We start from the raw sequence: 20,986 nt of genomic DNA, 5'->3' as shown, positions 1-20,986 counted from the left end.
CCTGCCAGCTCCTGGCTCCTCTCTGCCTGGGATTCAAGGGGGCCCGTCTGCCTCCTGCTCTCAGAGCAGCTCCCATGACATTGGGTGTTGTAGGAGATTCATGCTGTCAGCACCTTGAAGGCAGAGGCCAGGGTAGCCCTCCTTTTCTGGCCCAGAGCACATGGGAGTTACGGGACTTCTCTTCTCCCCCGCCCTGGCAGTTGCAGCTGGGACCTTTCCTCTGGGTGGCCTGATCAAGAGGAGGAAGCAGCCATGTCTGCCGTGGGGACTGCAGCCCCATACCTGCATTACCCTGCCGACAGTCACAGCGGCCGGGCGAGTTTCCTGGGGGCCCAGCTCCCCCCAGAAGTGGCCGCAATGCCCCGGCTCCTGGGAGACCTGGACAGGGGCACATTCAGAAAGTTGCTGAAGCTGGTGGTCAGCAGTCTGCAGGGAGAGGACTGCCGAGAGGCTGTGCAGCGCCTCAAGGCTAGTGCAGACCTGTCAGAAGAACGGCTCGGTGTCCTCCTCGCCGGCACAAACACTCTGCTCCAGCAGGCCATCCGGCTGCCCCCAGCCAGCCTGAAGCCCGACGCTTTCCAGGACCAACTCCAGGAGCTCTGCATCCCCCAAGACCTGGTTACAGACTTGGCCAGTGTGGTGTTTGGCAGCCAACGGCCTCTCCTCAACTCTGTGGCCAGGCAGCAGGGGGCCTGGCTGCCTCATGTTTCCCACTTGTGCTGGAGGGTGGATGTGGCCATCTCCACCAGTGCCCTGGCACGTTCCCTACAGCCAAGTGTCCTGATGCAGCTGAAGCTTTCAGACGGCTCGGCACACCGCTTTGAGATCCCCACAGCCAAGTTCCAAGAGCTGCGGTACAGCGTGGCGCTGGTCCTCAAGGAGATGGCTGACCTGGAGAAGAGGTGTGAGCTCAAACTGCAGGCCTGACCGAGCTTGTGACCCTATTGCAGTCACTGGGGAAAGCCGGCTCTGACGGGTGTCCCCAGACAAAGCCTGCCCTTCCAGGAGCCGTTCCTCAGTGAGATGTTTGAACGTTCTCATGTCAGTGTCTGTTCCGTTGAGAATCCTGGATCTTCCTTTTTTTTCCTGGAAATAAAGCAATTATAACTAGTGTCCTCCTGGGTGGGCATCAGGTGGCACTGCCCCCTCCCCCAGCTGTTGGTCTTGTTGCTGGGTGAGGGCGCCTGCTGCTCCGGGGTGGCCGTGTGTGCTTGCCTTCGGGAGTCCAGGCCACGGCCTTTGTGTGGACACAGTGGTCACTCGGCCTGGCCTCATGTAATGTCTGAGCTCTCTGCTTATTTGCTTTTGTCAACCCTGTGTTCTAGTGTGGACATTTCATTTTCCTGCCTCACATCCTTGACCTCATGGAGCTAACATTGTAGTGGCGAGGGGGAGACATTACAAAATGCATAATACAAAATGACGCAAAGCTTGTCAGAGGAGGGTCAGTGCTGCGGAAAGAGAGTAGGGGGTTGGCCCTGGGTGGCTTGGTCGATTAAGCCTCTGACTCTTGATTTCCGCTCGTGCCATGATCTCAGGGTCCTGGGATCAAGACTCCTTGCTCAGCAGGGAGTCTGCTGGAGATTCTCTCCCTCTGCCCCCCCTCCCACTCATGCTCTCTTTCTCTTTCCAAAATAAATAAATACTTGCAAAGGGAAAGGAGTGGCACCTGGGTGGCTTGGTCAGTTAAGGGTCTGCCTTGGACTTAGGTCATATTCCCAGGTCCTGGGATGGAGCCCTGTCTCTGGCTCCCTGCTCAGAGCCTCTACCCACCTCTTGTGTTTCCCTTTCTCTCAAATAAATATTTTTTAAAAATATTTATTTATTTATTTATTTGACAGAGATCACAAATGGGCAGAGAGGGGGAAGCAGGCTCCCCACCGAGCAGGGAGCCCGATGTGGGGCTCGATTCCAGGACCCTGAGATCATGACCTGAACTGAAGGCAGAGCCGTGATCCACTGAGCCTCCCAGATGCCCTAAAATCTTTTTTAAAAAAGAAAGAAAGAAAAATAGAGCAGGGACCCAGGACCGGAAGAGCTGGGCTGCCATCCTAAGTTGGGTCATGGGTGAGGCCTCCGGGAGGAGATGGTTTATGAGCAAAGATTTGAAGGGAGCAGAGTGGTCTGAGGAGGGGAGGGTCTGGGCAGGGGGAGCTGGGCAGCTGTGGCTGGTGAGGGGGTGAGCAGAGCGTGGGGAGGGCAGGCCCCAAAGGCCTCTCTGAGGACTTCGGCTCACCTGGAGCGGAGTGGGGTGACATCACTGTTGCTCTCCAAGGGCCTCACCGGACGCTGAGTTGAGAGCAGAGCACAGGGGCTCGGGCTGGGAGCCTGGTGGAGAGACTGTTGCAGGGTTGAGGTGGAGTTGGGGAAAGGGGCGCAGAGGCCACTCCTGGGACCTTCTGAGTGGGTGTCTTAGGCAGCTCGGGCTGCCATGACCTCCTAGAGTAAGTGGCTTAAACAGTGGAACTCTGGGTCCTCACAGTTCTGGAGGCCGGAAGCGTGAGGTCAGAGTCCCGGCAGAGTCGGGTCCCGGTGAGCGGCCTGCAGACGGCCTTTCCTCTGGCCATGAGCACGTGTGGGAGAGGAGGGCTCTCTCCTCCTCTCATTCCGAACACGTCCTGCCGCTGGGTCGGGTCGGAGCCCTTGGCAGTGAGCGCGCAGGGTGGAGGGAGCGGGGTCTCCGCTGGCAGCCCAGGTGGGAGCGTTCGGGCCCGTGGCCAACGCTGTAGCTTCCAGCATAACCGGCCCCCCCGCTCAGGGGACTTGGGGTCCTGATTTTCACAGACATTTGCTTCGGTCTGTGTTCCCCCGGCAGTGTCCCTGCCTCCACAGTCGGCTCTCTCTCAGGCACCTGCCCACAAGTCTCCGGTAAACCGTCCTGAGTGGCGTGTGGGAGCTTTCCTGAGAACTCACGAGCCCTGCCCAGCTCCCTGCCGACCACCTCTCCGGTAATAATTCTCCCACCGAGTGCAGGTCACGGTAGGGTGGGTCTGGAGGACATGGTGGGTGGTGCTGCCCACGGAGGGGTAGGGTTGCAGAGGCCGATCCCGGTTAGAGCCCCCAGGTGGGGCCTGGGCCAGGCTCCACTGAGGGGTGCGGACTGTCACCTGCAGCATCAGCGGCCAGAGGGGCCCTGCTGCCCCGAGGCCGGGAGTGGACAGGGCTGTCCAGCTGCCGCTTGGCCCTCGCACATGCTGAGCGCCGTGTCCCCCCCTGCCCAGTGATGGAGGCGTTCCGTGCAAGGTGTCTGTCGTGACTGTTACATGTGTTCAGGGAGTACATCCTCAGGATACATTTGGGAAAAAAAAGTAAAAACAAACTTAAAGAATCTCAAAGTCCTTTTGCCCACAGACAGCCACGGAGACCAATGGGCGCTGCATCTGCGTGTGGTAGCTCTGGTCACTGAAGTCCCGAGTGTGGCAGCTGTGGCTCGTGGCTGCGGAACATGCCGTCTCCTGGGCGGGCGCATGATGTCGCCTCGGACGCAGCAAACCGAGCACCCCAGGCTGGCCTGGCCGGTGCAGGCCTCTCCTGGCACAAGGTTCCAGGGGTCGGGAGTTCTCTGGGGGCTCTGAACCCACGCTGAGTTGCCTCCCCAAGGCCCCAGCTCCTCATACGTTACACTGGGCATCAGGGTTTCGACGTTGAGATTTTGGAGGTGAGGGAGGGACACGGAGGGTAGCAGCTTTCTGTGGGTTTTTTTTTCCCTGTTAAAAATCACAGTGACGGGGGTGCCTGGGAGGCTCAGTAGGTTAAGCCTCTGCCTGCAGCTCAGGTCATGGTCTCAGGGTCCTGGGATCGAGCCCCACATCAGGCTCTCTGCTCAGCGGGGAGCCTGCTTCCTCCTCTCTCTCTGCCTACTTGTGATCTCTCTCTCGTTATAAACAAATAAAGTCTTAAAATCACAGTGACGTTAGTGGTAAAAACATTTCATGTACTGAAACTGTTTAGAAGTGGGAACAGAGGACGCAGAATGTGAACATTTGAAAGCTCTTGATATCGTCAAGCTGCCCGAGGTGCACCGTCTGTAGACGTGTCTCCACAGGCCAGTCCCTGGCGAGGCAGCTGCAAGCACGCGGCGTTTCTGGGCGGAACGGACGGTGCTGAGCTCCAGTCCAAGCACTGCCCCTGTGGTCGCTCGCTGCAGGTTGACGTTTCCCCACTGCACAGGCAACAGAGCAGAGGTCAGAGGCCTGTCCAGTGTCCAGCAGCTGATGGGGGAGCTGGCGTGGTCAGCCTTCCCTCCCGACTTGGACGGGGCTTCCCGCTGGCAGCGTCCTGTGCTTTGACTGCTGGCTGGGACAGTGACCGTGCCGGCCGGCTGGAGGGGCAGCGAGCCTCACCTGGGGGGCTAGCTCATGTGGACACATGGCTCGGGCTGAGAGCCACTGAGGGCTTCTGCCGTGCAGGGTGGCTGGAATCTGGCTGGTGCAAGCAGGGGTGGGGACCTAGGGTCTGAGCCAGGCTTACACGCCCCGAGGCTCAAGATGCCTCGAGCTCTGCTGCCACCAAAGGGCCACGTACCTGGGCCTCAGTGGTTTTAAATTGAGTAGAGAGGAGAGGCGCTTTCCAGGCCACCCCGTTGCTGGCATCGGGGAGAACGCACACAGCTCCTTCCTGAGAAGCCCTCAGAGGACAGAGCTCTCACTTGGAGCCCACCTAAAGCCCCTCGGCAGCGCTTCCGGGGAGAAGGCACGCCGAAACGGGCTGATGGAGGCTGGGGGTTCCAGGAGTTGCCCAGTGGACAAGCCCCCGAGTCAGCACTCCCTTTCCCTGCCCAAAGGGCACGGAGGCCTGCTCCCCCTCGTCCCTGTGCACCTGGCTGGGGTGGCCAGCAGTCTGTCTCCACACTGTTGGGTGGGTCCACTCCGCAGGCCCCGGAGGGTCTGCTCCCGCCGGGTTCCAGACACATGGAAGGGGGGTTGAGTGCTCTGCCCCCTTGCCAGCCCCCACCAGAAGGCTGGGTCTGTACCGCTTTCAATCAGGAGCGCTGGGGCGGAGCCCTGTCCTGGACATGGTGGCCGTGAGCTCGCCGTCCCTCCCCCAGCAGTGCAGGGCAGCCCTGCCCTCCACTCCCCTGCTGCCATGGGAGGAGATGGCGGGCCCGACTGTGCCAGCTTCCCAGGTCACGAGGATTCCATCTGCTCGGCCACTTTTGCTTGAAAGCAGGAAGACATGACACACATCAATGGGCACAATCGTGTTCGATAAAAATTTTGTACTGGCGTTGAAACTTCGATTTCACGTGTCACAGAATCCTCTTGTTTGCAGCCATTTAAAGACCATCCTCCCCTCCGGGGCCTACAGAAACCAGGTGGTGGGTGGTGGCTCTGCTCCGCTTGCCCCAGCCCAGCTCTTGCCAGGCTGGGGCGTGTGGACCCCGTGTGCCCTGAGCAGCTGTGCACCGTCATCAGTGGTCAACCCTACCACTGACCGAGGTCCATCTTTGTTCCCAGGCCCGCACAAGGCCTTGTACAGAGAATGGATGTTCACACTTGCAAGATTACCCTTTTCATTTTCTGGATCTTTTTCAGATCTCTGTAGAAACTTTTAAAAAAAAATCTCTACACTCAATGTGGGGCTCCAAGCAACCCCGAGATCAAGTCATGCGCTCCACTGTCCGGAGCCCGCCAGGTGCCCCTCCGTGGACATTACTGATGCCAGCGGGCCTCCTCTCTTCCCCGAGTGCTGAACAAGTGAATACTGCCCTGGGGAGCAACCCCACGCTCGAGGTCAGGACGTGTAAACAAACATTTCCTGGGCTCTGAGTGCGAGCCCCATACTGCATGAACTCACCTGGGCTCTGCAGCCCCCACCCCTTTGTGAAGCTTCCAGGAAGCTCCGTGGTTCCAATCCAATGTCCTACATCAAAGCTTAATCTGGTAACTGAGTAAAAAGCAGTTTCAGGTCAAAACTAGAGTTTATTGTCTCCAACAGAGAAATCCAAGGTAACACCTGCTCTGAAACAGAGTTCTGGATAGTCTTAAAAATATTCGTAGTCACTGAAGCCCAAACTGGGAGATACAGCTTGAAAGTAGGACGCGTGATCCCGAAGCTTGCACCCCCGACAGGTGGCCCTCCTCCCCGCCCTCTGCAGAGCCGCTGGAGACTGTGCACAGACACAGTTGGAGTTCAGAGCTGCCGAGCGGGCCAGCGCCACGCTTCTCGTTGGCCTGGGTGCAGCTCAGAAAGGGCTCCTCACCCTGACCTCTGCGATGGAGGCTCCAGACTGGAGTCTAAGCCTCCGGGGTTATTTCTACTGAATTCTCGGTTGTATTGGGACATTTGAGTGAACAAATCACACTCAGAATTGAGAGAAAAAAGGACTCCTCTAAGGCTGGAGGGCATGGAGCTCCTACCCAAGGGGTCAAGGCCAGCAAGTGAGAACTTTGCTCGCGTCGCACAAGAGTGGCCAGCTCTGTTCCAATAAACTTTATTTGGTCACACTGAAATCTCATTTCAACAGAACTTTGAAATGTCACAAAATAGTCTTTTCTTCCCCCACTTAAAAATGTAAAAACCCTTCTTAGCTTTTAAGCCTTTAAAGAGGTAAAGTGAGGTACATCAAAGTGTTCAAGTGTTTATTTGCACACACGTGGGCTGGAACCATGCGGTGCCCACCTAACAATGAGGGCCGTGCCGGCAGGAGACGGGAGAGTCTCACAGAAGAGACTGCTCATGGCTGTGACGGGCGGTTCTTAAATTTCATCTTCCCAGATGAGTGCACTTACAGGAATCGACTCGCCCAGATTTTGGTCAGCCTGTGGAGCTCCCGAGGAATGAGAGCGACCCAGTCTAACAGCCTCCATGTTCCAGGCCCTGATCTAGAACCAGCTCAATCCGAAGAGAAAATCCAGGGGCCTGGGTGATTTACGTGGAAGCTTCTGGCCCTTTCTGGCTGGCCTGGAGCTGCTGGTCGAAGACAGCATCGTGCCCAGGTTGGAATTTGGAAGCCTTCATGTAACCTCTCACCCCTCTGTCCGATCACTGCCCAGGAAATGGCCGAGAGAGGATTCCTGTTCGGGGACGGCACAGTCAGTGGCCAACCTGAATTCCTAAGCCACGGGGGCCCACAGTCCCTGGTCCTCTCACACTGGCCTTTCTGGACCCAAGTTCTGGGTGGAGCAGGGACAGCTGCAGAGGCAGTTACAGCTACCGAAACGGGCACAGCGGTTTCATCGTGCCCTGGCACCTGGAGAGGGGACACCTCCGAAGGTGCAGGTACAGTCTGGGGCACAATCTTCACCCCAAGAACTAGTGCTGCAGCCGGACGGCACACCGGACTTTGTGCTTGGCTAACCAGCAGTTCTGGTGGCTGGTGACTGGGCTGAGATCCTGGTCCGTGTGCTAGAACAGAAACCCACATGGACCATCCCAAACTGTATGTGGGAGACACGGGCCTCTCCACCGGGACAGGGAGGAGCACTCTTTGGCCCACATTTTGTCTAAGTGGTAACTGGCAGTGACGCCAATGACCGACAGGTCCCACGTGAGTGGCAGCAGGTAGTAGCCAGTCTGAGTAAAACCTTTGGTCCCCTCAAATGCTGTCACAGTTGGTGACTCCAGGGCCCTAGGGCAGGGCCACGATCCATACCGTCCTCAGTCTCACGCTGCTGGGAGCGGTCTGTCTCCATCTCTACCAGCCTCTGCGGAAAGATAACAGGCCCACTGTCCGCTTGCAGACCTTCCCAGTTCTGGCAGTTCGTACGGCAGGACCAAGTCTGAGGAAGTCTGGGAAGCAGCAGGAAGGGTCACACCCTGGCCTCTGGAGGGCATCCGCTGGGCTCCCATGAGCTCTTCCTACTGAGGCCAGGTCTGCACTGGGTTTGGCTGGAGACGCTGGCTCGGGGGTCTCCGAGCTGGGTCAGGGGGAGAGCTCTCACAGTTCAGTTCTTCCGATCAGCCTGTGATGATGCTGGCGAGCAGAGAGACTCTGGATTTCCAGGACAGTGACATCCCAGAGTCGCAGAATAGGTCCCACAATCACAACCTGGCCTTGGTTCCTGGAGTCCCGTGCTGATCCGAGCTCCTATCTGCAGAGCCGGGTCCCCGGGGCCCTCTGGCATATCCCCGGCTTGCTCTGGTGGAGCTGACTCGGAAGGAGTCAGGTGAAGAAGGCAAGAGAAGGGAGTTCTAGGCCCCCTCGCTCTGGGCTTCCATGAGCACAAACGAACACATCCTGATTGCTGAAGGCAGTCTGAGGGGCCAGTGCTCAGGGGAAACACTTTAGGTAACTTCTAAGCTGTGCAGCAACACTCACAGGCCTTTTCCCATGATCTTCCTCATCCACAGGACCAAGGGTCTTCCCTCTGTGAACTCAAAACCCTACACATGTGCACCCTGACTCAAGGGACACAGGCTTTGCTGAGCGGGCGAAGGTCACACATTCCAGCAAAGGAACATCCACTTTATAGGAATTTGGACTCTCCCCACATTCTAAATTCTTAGTATAAATGATCCCATATAAAATACGTAAAGTTAAGGCTGTAGGTTTACTCACACTTACACACATTTATAAAGGTAAGTGATCTACCCCATGTGAATTTTCTGATGCTGAGTAAGCCTTGAGCTCCGATTAAAAGCTTTGCCACAATCGTTACATTTGTAAGGTTTCTCTCCGGTGTGAATTCTCTGATGTATGATGAGATGTGAGCGCCACCTGAATATTTTCTCACATTCATTACACTTATGCAGTTTCTTTACAGTATTGACTTTTCTGCGGCTCACGTGGGCGGAAGCGTCCAAGGTACCCCCATACTCATGATACCACTGGGCCCGCGTGTGGATCCTCTGGTGCTCGATAAGATAGGAGCTCCGGCTGAAGGCCTTCCCACACTCGCTGCACCCGTAGGGCTTCACTCCTGCGTGGATGATCTGGTGCTGGAAAAGGGTGGAGTTCTGACTGAAGGCTTTCCCGCATTCGGTACACTTGTAGGGTCTCTCCCCAGTGTGGACCCTCTGATGTATCGTGAGCTGTGTGCTCATGCTGAAAGCTTTTCCACATTCGAGGCACTCGTAGGGCTTCTCTCCCTTATGGATTCTCTGATGGTAAATGAGGCTTGAGCTCTGGCTGAAGGCTTTTCCACAGTCACTACACTCATAGGGCTTCTCTCCAGTGTGAATTCGCTGGTGCTGAATTAGGTGTGAGCCCTGGACAAAGCCTTTCCCACACTCCTCACACTTAAATGGTTTTTCTCCAGTGTGAGTTCTCTGGTGGCGAATAAGTCGTGAGCTGCAACCAAAGGCTTTTGCACACTTGTTGCATTTGTAAGGTTTCTCTCCGGTGTGGGTCAGCTGGTGCTGACTGAGGCGGGACACCCACCTGAAGGCCTTCCCACACTCGTCACACTTAAACGGCTTCTCTGCAGGATGGCTTCTCTGATGCGCAATGAGGCTGGGACCATCTGGGCTCCGTGGAAGTTGGGGTCTGTCCCCAGCGTGCATCCGCTGGTGCTGGGCCAGCGTGGAGCTCTGGCTGAAGGCCTTCCCACACTCCTGGCACTGGTAGGGCCTCTCCCCGGTGTGGGTCCTCTGGTGTCGGACCAGCTGGGACTGCTGGCTGAAGGCCTTCCCGCACTCCCGACAGCCATAGGGCCTCTCCCCGGTGTGCACCCTCTGGTGGTGGATGAGGCTGGAGCTCTGACCGAAGGCCTTCCCACACTCCTCACACCTGTAGGGCTTCTCTCCGGTATGAATCCTTTGATGCTGAATGAGTTTTGAGCTCAGACGAAAGGCTTTTCCACACTCGACGCATTTGAAAGGCTTTTCTCCAGTGTGGATTCTCTGGTGCTGGTTGAGCTGCGAGCATAACCTGAAGCCCTTCCCGCACTCCGCACACTCGTAGGGCTTCTCTCTGTGGCACTTACTTCCATTTCTCCCCTGTAAACAATCGGGTAAATTTTTTTTGCACTCTGGACATCTACTAGGTTTTTTCTGTGTATTCATTCCTTGATGCAGAACAATGTCTGATCTGAAACCTGTGCCACACAGGTCACACCCTCGGGATGTCCCCTCAGCAGCACCTCCTGGACTTCTGCCAGGATGACCAGCCAGGCCACCACTGCTCTCCAGCTCGCCACAACCCTGGGCACCCTCCTTGGCGAAGGTCTTCCTGGTAGCCACGGTCCCTGAGTTCAAGCACTTTTTCTGGAGGGAGCCTGGCTTAGTCCCCGACCAGACCTCAGAATCACAGGGGTCTCTCAAGCTGTAAGTCTGAGGAAAACCCTGTGAGGGGCTTCTGACCGTCGCCACACAGGGCTCTGACTTTAGAACATCCATGTCCTCACAGGCCTGCTCACTCACAATCCCAACTGCAGAATCTGAAAGAGACAGGAAAGAATGCCCCTTACACCCCGTGCTTCCAGACGGGACAAACACCAGGGGTGGGGACAGGGGCGGCACCATCCCTGGGAACCGCACCCCTGCCGGGTCGGGCTGCATCAAGCAAGGACACACCCACACGGACAAACACTACCAGAAGTCATGCCTTTGACAGTTTTCAAAATCTGGTTTCATTAATACTTTTACTTCATGCATTCATTCAACAACCGTGCACTCCTGTGTCTGAGTATGAGGAGAGGGCCATCCTGCGGGGATCTGGGATGAGTGAAAATCCATACAGACACCGTGAGCCCGACAGCCTGGCAAGTGTGGCCAGAGGCTCCTGGACCCAGAGGAGGTGGAGGGCAAGAGGGTCTGAAGACTTTGAGCTGGGGGACGGGCAAGCTTGGAGGAAAATAAGGCTGGGCGGCTGCTGAGGGGCATAGCAGGGGCGAGCCTGAGGGGCCAGCTGGGGCTCTGAGTGGGACCCCAGGCCCGAATTCTGTTGTCTCCAGCCGCTGCCAAGCCACCCTGATGCAGCCCTGCCCGTGCACAACCACTGCTTGTGGCCCTCGGCTTCCAGGAGGCCACACCCAGGGGTCCTACTGCTTTCTTGTTCCCTTGGGGTTCTGGAAGCTCAAGCTACCCTGGCCTGCCCCCCACAAGGCTTCCCAACATCCATCCACCTTCCTTTTGGACCCTCCGAGTACGTGTCCGGCTATCTCCTACTCTGTAATCCTAGAGAGCACCTTGGCAATGTCAGACACCTCCGTGGTGTCCGTGATCATGCCCAGAATTGTAACTCGCATCACAACCAACTTCGTAACCAGTGTGACAACCAGTTACGAGCAGCTCCTTACTACCCCACAGCAAAATCCTCCAGGGCCTAGTTCTAGGGCTCTTGGTGGTCCCTAAAGCACCCTCTCCAGCTCCAGGGATCCACAGTTCATGGGCGGGCCCAGGTGAACCAAAGGCCATCCCACACAGAGCATCTCCGGTGGCTAAGGAACACTTAATTCCGCCGTTCCTCGATGAGTCTTCATGACGATCCAGTGAGGTCAGCGGTGGAATCACCATCCCACAGGTAAGGACTCTGGGGCTCCTCAGTCACACAGCTCATGAGACCATCAGGAATGGACCCAGGTCTGTTCCCCGAACAACTGCCCTTTTGACCTGTCTGTGTCCTTATGAAACGAGGCATCCCCTGCCTGGTCCTCGATGCACAACCACACACCCTTCCATAAGGCAGGACTGGCTGTGGGGTGCTGGCCAGGTCTCCCTGACTGGGAGATGAGCAGATAGAGAAGTACCGCTCTCCGCTGCCTCCTGCTGGAAAGCAGAGGCCTTACCGGACACCAGGGAAGAACACGGTGAGGTCTACAGTGGCGGGGGACTGGGACCTCCTGCTCACGAGAGGGAAAAGGATAACCTCATGTGGCTAAGCAGCCTCAAAACCACTGAGCTCACGGCTGTCGGCCTCCATCTGGTTCCCTAGAACCGAGGCTGTGAAGCCTCCCCACACAGCACGCCCCAGCACCAGCCTCAGGGGCTTCCTTGCATATGCTCCCTCTCTTCAGAAGTGGTTTTCCCTCAGAGAACAGGTGTGTGTGTGGGGACAGGTGTGCAGCTCTGCACCCCGCTACTGCTCTGGGCCACCCCTCGGCTGTCTGCTGGACGAGGCAGGCACAAGTAACACCTCTGGGCACGTGCATCGTCCAGCGCGTGCCACACGCTTCCATCGGCGAGGCCGCGCTCCTGCCCTGTGTTCTTAGGCCCAAGAGCAGGTCTCTATCTCACGGGGGAGGGGGGGGGGGTTCTTTGCTGCCGCCTCATCACCATTAAAAACCATTTGCTGCACATAAACCCCCGAACTACCCCGGTTCTGCCAGCTCCAGCTAGCTTTTCTGCCATGGTACCCCTCTGAGATCTCCCCTCCACCTTGGAGGTATTGAATGGTGGCTGGGTTTTAGCTGGGCTAGCCTACAGCTTTACCCTCTTCCCAGGAAGGAGAGGAAAGGGGCCTCAAGTGGAAAGCTGGGCCTTCCGATATAGAGCCAAGGATGCTGGGGGCTGGGATCAGGGTTCCCAACACAGCTGCCCAACCGCTGCCGCCTTGCACACAATGAAGTGTGTGACGATGCTTTACACAGCTGCTGTAAGGACAACTGCAGGCCCTCCCAGGCCGGAAGCGCACTACCGTTTGCTGGCACAGTCTGATGCCAACCTGCTTCCAGAGCACGTGGTGCCAGGCCCTGCTCCGCTGTGGCAGTGACCGTGGGACACGGCAGTTAGCAAGGATTCCTTTCTGTGGTGAAGATCATGCCGTCATAGTGCCTGAGCCGAACTGGCAACATGTCTGCCAGGGAGGGCCAGCTAAGGCTGGGGGCACCGTCATCTCCTCAGCAAAGCCCAGTGGGAGCCAACACTGTGAGGTGACAGATGCCCGTTATGCGCTGACTGTGCCCCCGCCCCGAAGCCAGGACCTCAGAATATAACTGGATCTGTAAACAGGACTGTTGAGACAGTGTTCGTTAAGAAGAGGTCGCACTGAAGTAAGGACAGGCCTAACCCAGTACAACGGTACCTTCCAAGACATGGGGAGGCCAGGTGACGATGGAGGCAGACCCTGGAGTGACACGGACACAAGCCAAAGAACAAAGCCTGGGGCCACCAGAAGCTGGAGGAGCTAGGAAGGGTCATCCCTTCTAGGTTTCACAGGGGACAGGAAGCTGCTGATGCCTGGATTTTGGCTTCCAGAACCGCGAGACGATGAAATCTCTGTGGTTTCAGGCCTGTCTGTGGCGCTTTGGTCCATGAGCCCCAGGGCACTGCCACTGCCCTGAAGCCTGATCTGAGAGGCCCCAAGTAGTTCTGGAGGGAGCTGTTGGTGAGAGGGAGGGAACTGACATTCGCCTGAACAGCTGCTAAGAATCAAGCTTGGTGGTTCCCATGGATCCATACCTCTGCTTAATAAGAACATTAGTAAAATCAGAAACTGAACAACAAATGGTTTTGCCGAAACACGCAAGAATTTCACGTCCCTGCCTTTCTGCAGTTCAGTCTCCCCCAGTGCAACTCCGTGACTGGGTGATGCTGTCAGTGGCCCACCTGGGGCCCAGGGTGTTCAGATGCAGCCCAGCGTGCTTGTGTGGCCAGTCCCTGGGGTCCATCCCTCTCAGTCCTTGCTGGGCATGGGTTCTCTGAACACCTCCTCACCCGCCCCCAGAAGCTTCTTAAGCCTGAGCCTCACCTGTAAGGAAGGTTCTTGCCCCCTCTCTCCCCTCGACTCCCTTCAGGTCAAGGACCCATGGCTCCTGCCCCTGCTCCAGCCGGGAGATCAGCTCAGGCTTGAAGACCAGGAATCCTGCTGTGGGGATGGCAGAGAAGGGGACTGTGTCAACATGGCTGAGGGTACAATACTGGGCCCAGCACCCTTGGTTTCCAGGAGTAAGTAGGCAGGGGGCCACTGCAGCACAGGGAGAGCCTCCGAAGGGAGCATCAGGGTGAGGCTGTGAACATAGTGGCCCTCTCTGGCCAGATCCGTCCAGCTCCTGAGGTTTGACAATGAGACCCCTGGATTCTCAGCCCATCCCCTTCCACAGCAGGGCCAGGATCCTCAGGGGATCTGACACCAGAGAGTCTGCAAAGAGCAGGCCAGCTCTAGCCTAGGGAGAAAGCAGTCAGACACTGCTGGCACTTCCCTCAGCAGAGATGGACTATCCCCCAGTTCAGAGCTGAAACATTCCGGGGGTACCAGTGGCCAAAAAACAAGAAACAAGAAAAAAAAAAACAACAAACCAACAGAGGAATAGATTTTAATTCAGAAGGTGCTGAAGTCTGACCCTCACCTGGCTGCCCCTGCCTCATGTCCTCGTGCCAATCCGTGGGGGCCTCAGCAGACTGCAGTGGCAGCCACCTTCCAGGGCCACCAGCCCCCACACTGGGGGGACAGCGCTGTGGTGTCCTCCCAGCCCATTCAAGGGCTGAGCAAACCCTGTGGTCAGGGCTTCCTTCCGGCTGTGGAGATGGGGGAGGGCAGGCAGGGAGCCCGTGGGTGAAGGCCTCATGTGCACACGGGACCCCATGCTCAGCGGGAAACACTGTCCTTTCCAAGTACACGTGGGATGTCCACAGAGAAACACCCTTGGGGTGCTTCAGCTATGGAGGGGGGCATGGCCCCATTCAAGGACAATACCACACTGTGCCCCAACCAAAATGCAACTGGATATGAAGGTAGGCACAGGTACCTCAAAACCATTAGCTACCTGAAAACTGAGTAACAAATTACGACGTGGCAGCTATATTTACTATCAAACTTGCGGAATGAAGTTTAAGTAGTACTTACACATAAACTTTTTCATTTTTAAATACATTTACTAGAAATGAAAAGAGTTAAACACAAACGAGGTAAATATCAAATTCAAGAAGTTGGGGGCAAATCAACACAGCAAACCCCTATAAGGAAGAAGAAAATATCCGTGGAGCAGGATTCAATGATTAGACAACAAAGGTACCCACATCCCCCCACTGCAAAGGGAGATCCGCAAAACCGGACGCTGACTGGTTCTTTGGAAAGACAAAAATGACAGTTTCATGGCAAAACCAATCAAGGCCAACACAGTTAAAAAAATACACCAGGGAAATAACTACACACGTATGGAGACTAAAAATAAAGAGCAAACAGACGGTGAAGCAATTCAACATCCAAACGAACACATCAACTTGTAATGTGACATATAAATGAGAAAATTAGCACAAAAAAAATTCATAAACTTAACAGACTCTTAGTCACTAAGAAAACAAACGCTAGCACTCAACCGTCCTTGCCCAAGGGCCCAAGGCCCAGAGGGTTTTACATGAGAGCTCCACCAACAACCACAATTCCACATTCATAAATTCTTCCAGAAATTAAAAAGATACCCCGTTCGTCTTACGAAACTGATATGCCAACTGCCATCTGCCAAAAATACACAAGAACAATTCACACAAATAAACAAATTAAGTCCAATTAACTATGAACACGGATGAAAAATCTGAAATACAATACTACCTGAGTCCAAAATGATATCAAAGTTTATATGTAAAGTATAATTTAAGTAGGGTTTATTCCAGAAATAAAACAAAATGTCAATGTAATTTACTAGACTAATAAACTTAAAAAGAATATACAAATTCTCAACTGATGCAAAAAAGAATTTGAAATTCAATGTACTTGCTTTTCTTTTTTTAAACTTTATTTTTTAGTAATCTCTACACCCAACATGTGGCTTGAACTCACAACCCCAAGACCAGGGAGTTGCATGCTCCACCACCGACTGGCTCTGCCAGGTGTCCCGCCCAATGTACTTGTTTATGATTGAAAAGAAAATTCCTCAGCTACTTCCTTTTGTTTGTATTTTATTTTTTAAAAGATTTCATTTATTTATTTGACACACAGAGAGAGATCACCAGTAGGCAGAGAGGCAGGCAGAGAGAGAGGAGGAAGCAGGCTCCTCGCTGAGCAGAGAGCCCGATGCGGGGCTCGATCCCAGGACCCTCATGACCCGAGCTGAAGACAGAGGCTTAACCCACTGAGCCACCCAGGCACCCTCTTCTGATTTTAATTAGATGTGTTATTTTTTTTTTTGAAAGAAGAGGGGTTTTTTTTGTTGTTGTTGTTCTTTCTTTCTTTTTTTTTTTTTTTAAAGATTTTATTTATTTATTTGACAGAGATCACAAGCAGGCAGAGAAGCAGGCAGAGAGAGAGGAGGAAGCAGGCTCCCTGCTGAGCAGAGAGCCCGATGCGGGACTCGATCCCAGGACCCCGAGATCATGACCTGAGCCGAAGGCAGCGGCTTAACCCACTGAGCCACCCAGGCGCCCCGTGTTATTTCTTAAAATTTTTAAAAGTGATCTCCACACCCAATGTGGGGCTCAAACTTACAACCCTGAGATCGAGAGTTCACTCCACCAAGTGAGCCAGCCACACACCCCTAGAAGTATTCCCTTTAAAATGAGGAACCAACAGGCCTGCCCACAGCAGTCCTGTCTACAGCACTAGGGCTCTGGCCCCGGCTAAAAGCTGAGATCCTGTGGGACCAAGAGGGAAAACATCACCCTCCCAGGGGCAGGGTCCTCCTCCTAGAATCCAGCACCAGACTAGCAGCAAGTTCAACAAAGTTGCCAAGTACAAGATCAACCCTCCAAAACCAACAAAATTTCATATCGCAACAATAACCAGTTAAAAACATAGCAACATTGGGGCCCCTGGGTGGCTCAGTGGGTTAAAGCCTCCACCTTCGGCTCAGGTCATGATCCCAGCGTCCTGGGATCGAGTCCCACATCAGGCTCCTTGCTCCGCAGGGAGCCTGCTTCTCCCTCTGACTCTGCTTCCACTCTGTCTGCCTGTGCTCGCTCCCGCTCGCTCTCTGACAAATAAATAAATAAAATCTTAAAAAAAAAAAAAATCCACAGGAGAACATACAGATTGTCTCTATGACGTTGGAGTAGGAAAGAACTTTTAAATAAAATTTAAGGTACAACTCATAAGGCAAAAACAAATGGACTTAATTTCATTAAAATCTGACCCCACGAAGTTAATAAACAGGATGGAAAAAGTTATTTATAATGCACAGAACTCGCTGTGACACCTCCCAGGGTAAGCTCCTGACCTAGAAAGACCCACTGCCCACATCACCCCTCAGCCTGGCTATATGGGTGCTGACCAGTGATGTGGGGGAGGGGTCCCAAAACGCAGCCTCACCTAGTCCAGCCACACTGCTGTGGTTCTCCAGCATCACCTCCTTGTAGAGGGCCCTCTGGCCAGGGTCCAGACACTGCCACTCCTCCCTCGAGAAGTGTACGGCCACATCACCGAATGTCACCGCCTCCTGAAAAGACATACAGCAGCACCCCAGGGAACCCTGGGTGCCAGCCCCACTCTGGCTCCACCTCATGGTGTGTCTCAGGCACATGCACCACAGGGCCGGAGGAGACTGTCACCAGGCCCCTTTGGCTCTAAAAACTGAGGGCGAGGCAGTATGGAGGAGGAGGAGGCAGCCGGATCCTGGTGACCTACAAACCTCCCCCAGTAAGGGCCTCTGGCAGGCCCCAGTCTGGGCAGGGGTCTGCTCACTCCCTTGAGGGCGGACATGCCTGAGCCTGGCAAGGGCCAGAGGGGCCAGTTCAGGGTCGAGGACGAGGCCCAGGGGCAGGGTAGGTTCCCACGGGAAAGGCAGGGGCCCTCACACGACAAGGGAGGGCCCGGAGGCAGGCAGACTCCTACCATGAGGCTCGGTGAGTGGGCATCCATGCGTCCAGGCCGAGGAACCTGCCGGCAGTGATGAGAGGGTCAGAGGTCAGGGTGCCGGCGGACCCCTACCCCTGAATGCGGGTACTGTGCTCCTCAGCAGGGACATAAGGTGGAGCCCAAGTGGCCCCAGCTCCTGAGCATCTGCCCCCGAAGCCCCCTTCCTCTTCCCGCGCGTGTGAGGGGCGAGAGTCACTCCAGACACAGGGCGGGCGGCGCGGGGGGCTGCGGGCTCCGCCAGGTCCCGACTAGGCCCGCAGGGGACGCAGCCGTGCACCGGGCAGAACCGCCTTCGGGAAGCGGTCTGAGGAGCCAAACTTGCGAGTCCGCGCCTCGCGGGGAGAAACTCCGAAGCCTCTCCACTGGGAGACGGTTACGCTGATGCACCGGTCCCGGAGGCGCTCACCGGACCGCGGGGAGGGAGGTGCGGGGGCGCCGGCGGCGGCGCGGAGGCGGCGGCGCGGCCGGGACGGCGGACGGCGGGAAGCGGCGGGGCGGGAGGAACCCCGCCGCCCGCACGCACCTGCTCCTCCCCCCGGTCGGACTGAGAAGCGGCTTCCCGGGGGAGCTTCTGGCTCAGAAAGTGGCTCGTGGGCGGCGGCCGCGGCTGCGGGTCCCGGGAGCGGACCCGGGCAGCAGGGACCCGCTCGCGCCGCAGGGACGCGGGTCCCCCCGGAGCGCAGCAGGCCGAGCGGCAGCAGAGCTCGGGGACGCGGACAGCGCCTCGGGCCGCGGCCGCTGGCGTCGGGTCTCCCCGGGCCGCAAACGGGGGAACGAGGACCGAGAGGCGGCGGTCCCGCGGGAGGGGGCACCCCGCGCGGGGCAGGCCGAGAGCCGGGCGAAGGCCGCGGGAGGAGCCCGCCGCCAGCCCCGCGCTACGCGGCCGGGCCTGCAGGACTCGGCCTCAGGCCTCCCGCCGCCGCGGGCCACGGCGGCCGCAGCTCGACCACCCCCCGCGCCAGGCGCCCACGGCGCCCCCAAGCCGCTCGCGCCACCCGCGCCGCCCCGCCGTGCCGGAGGCGGCCGGACGCGGGGCTCGGCCAGCTGCCACTCCGCCCGAGCCCAGGAGCGCGTAAGCCGCCCGGTCCCGAGTCCGCGCCCGACGCGCCCACTCACCCTCCCCGCCGACCGCCCGAGGCTCGGAACGCGCGACAAGACCGGAAGCGGGCCTTCGACGCACGCTCCCGCCCCGTCTCGCAGACTTCCGGCCTCTCTGGGCGGCGCGGAGGCTCGGTCGTCTCCGTGGTTCCCAGCCTCGCGGCCCGCGTGCGAGGGAAGGGGCGGGGCCAGAGCGCCGGCGAAAGGACCGGGCCGTGGGCGGGGCCAAGGGAGGGGCGGGGCCAAAGTGGAGAGACGGGCGGGGCCCGGGTCTCGCAGCCGCGGGAGGCGAAGGACCCGCCGTCCAGAGGGCGGAACCCACCTGGGCGAAGCAGGTGGAAAGCTTGCGGGTCGCCCCGGCCGGGCCCCGCCTACGTCGGGTCCCCGCACCGCGTCTGTGCCCGGGCTTTTCTACGGAAGCTCCCGCTGGGCACGTTCCGGGCAGCCGAGACGCCCCGGCCCCGGGCGCAGAGGGCACGGGGGAGCGGTCAGCGGGGGAGGAGGGCGGAGAAGCCGAGTGGACACGGCCGCTGTGTTCTGGGTGGGTGGGGGTCTTGAGCTAGGCGGAGGCCACCGTTGGGACAGGGCGGGGGGCGCGCAGGGCACCTACAGCCGAGCGGAGGCGCCCCGGAGGCGGGAAGGACGGGCCAGAGACTGCGCAGAACTTTCCCGGGGAGGGAGGGACCGACCCCAAACCTGGGGTCCCCGACAGCCGCGGTGAAGTGTGGCGCACACCCGGCGCAGGAGATGGGCGGAGTCCGCTCCCCCTCCCAGCTCCGAGGCGCGGTCCCAGGGGAAAAGGGCCTTGCAGGGTGCCCCGGAGAGACCATCTCCTTTCTCGCGCGTGCCGGCGGCTTGTGTCAAAGCTCTGAAGGGTGTTTGCCATGTCGAGGAATGACTCTTTGGATCTAGGCCTGCTGGGCTGGAAAGCTGCTGAGAAGAGCCAATAGACCCAAGGGCCATGCAGAGAAGCAGAATTTTCCTGATCCCCTGACCATGGAAATGCTGCCTGAGCAGGTCAGGAGCTGGAAGTCAGTGCCAAGAGGGCCTGAAGAGGCGGGTGGCAGGGCCTCGAGGTGACAGGGCCTGTGCTCAGCGCCCCCTGGGCTCTCCCTCTGCACCAGGACCTCCTGAGTGAGGCTCCCGCTCCCCTCGGACTCCTTTTCTCCTACTCAGACCCAAGTCCCTCAAAGTCAGAGCCTGTGATGTTTCCATTTCTTTCTCCTGTGCTCAACTAGAATCCCATGTTCAATAGAAACTTGTTTTAAAACCTGAGCCTTCAGCTCAGGTCATGGTCATAGGGTCCTGGGATGGAGCCCCCATCATCTGCTCAACGGGGACTCTGCCCCCCTCCCCCTCCTACTTGGGATCTCTGTCTGTCAAATAAATAAATAAAATCTTAAAAAAAAAAAATTAGAACTGACTAAACTCTGAGTCAGCAATCTTACTTTTCCCTAAAGGAACATGAAAGTTGAAAAACAGGATTTCGAGAAAGGAAATGGATTTCTTTCACGGGAGTTCAAGCTTAATTGGGATGGATCTCAAATATGGAAAATATGGCTGAAGTAGGACTCAGAGATACACAGCATTCACTTTACCAGATGTTACTGATACTTTTGGATTCTTTTCCAAGAAAAGTTAGTGTCGATTTGAACACCGCAAGTTCAAAAAAAGTCAGGCCTCCTACCCATGAGGATGGTTACTGTCAAAGCGACAGAAAGCAAGTATTGACAAGGATGCGGAGAAAGGCAGCCCTCCTGCCCCGCTGGCGAGTGAGCTGCTGGTGCAGCCAGTGTGGAAACCAGTGTGGAGGTTCGGCAGAAATCAAACACAACTATTCTGTGGCCCAGCAATTCCACCACTGGGCATATATACACTGGCACCAGAAGCAGGATCTCGAAGATGTGTCTGTATGCCCGTGTTCACAGTGTATTACTTGTAACAGCTGAAAGCTGGGAGCAACCCAAGTGTCCACGATGGTGAATGGGTCGGCACGATGCGTTCCTGCCGTAGGAGATCCCTCAGTCTAACAAGGAATCTGTCACGTGCGGCAGTATCGATGAACCTGGAGGACATTAAACTCTGAAATAAGCCAGTCACAAAGGGACAGACACTGTTGAGGTCTCTCGGATGAGGCACCCGGAGTAGTCAAACTTACGGGGACAGAAAGTAGGATGGTAGTTGCCAGGATCTGGGAGAAGGGTTGACGGAGTTACTGTTCAGTGGGGACAGAGTTCCCAGGTTGGACGGTCGTGATGACTGCACAATATGAATGACCTG

General features: G+C 56.8%; 2 protein-coding genes across 8 annotated transcripts; one reads left to right on the top strand and one right to left on the bottom strand.

Moving 5' to 3' along the window:
* The first annotated feature begins 252 nt into the window (after positions 1 to 252).
* On the top strand, positions 253 to 1,115 carry COMMD5 (COMM domain containing 5). Its single transcript, XM_004779374.3, has one exon. The coding sequence runs from the start codon at positions 253 to 255 to the stop codon at positions 925 to 927; it is 675 nt and encodes a 224-aa protein (XP_004779431.1). The 3' UTR covers positions 928 to 1,115.
* Positions 1,116 to 5,901: 4,786 nt separating this feature from the next.
* Positions 5,902 to 18,886, bottom strand: ZNF7 (zinc finger protein 7). Of its 7 annotated transcripts, none has more exons than XM_013049377.2 (5): positions 18,725 to 18,886; positions 17,585 to 17,629; positions 17,063 to 17,222; positions 13,571 to 13,687; positions 5,902 to 10,319 (listed from the first exon to the last, which is right to left on the bottom strand). In XM_013049377.2, exons 2-5 carry the CDS (start codon positions 17,609 to 17,611, stop codon positions 8,530 to 8,532), a joined length of 2,094 nt encoding a protein of 697 aa, XP_012904831.1. In that variant the 5' UTR covers positions 17,612 to 17,629; positions 18,725 to 18,886; the 3' UTR covers positions 5,902 to 8,529. The 7 variants fall into 7 exon arrangements, with proteins under 7 accessions (XP_012904831.1, XP_012904832.1, XP_044929974.1 ...); XM_013049378.2 differs by having other exon boundaries at positions 17,063 to 17,189; XM_045074039.1 differs by adding an exon at positions 14,169 to 15,277 and having other exon boundaries at positions 17,063 to 17,629; positions 18,725 to 18,796.
* Between the last annotated feature and the right edge of the window lie 2,100 nt (positions 18,887 to 20,986).

This window comes from Mustela putorius, unplaced genomic scaffold (assembly GCF_011764305.1).
Source record: "Mustela putorius furo isolate JIRA1106 unplaced genomic scaffold, ASM1176430v1.1 tig00537303_pilon_pilon_pilon, whole genome shotgun sequence".
Lineage (NCBI taxonomy): Eukaryota > Metazoa > Chordata > Mammalia > Carnivora > Mustelidae > Mustela > Mustela putorius.
The sequence above is the reverse complement of the archived record's forward strand: the minus strand, read 5'-3'. Positions and strand labels throughout refer to the sequence as shown.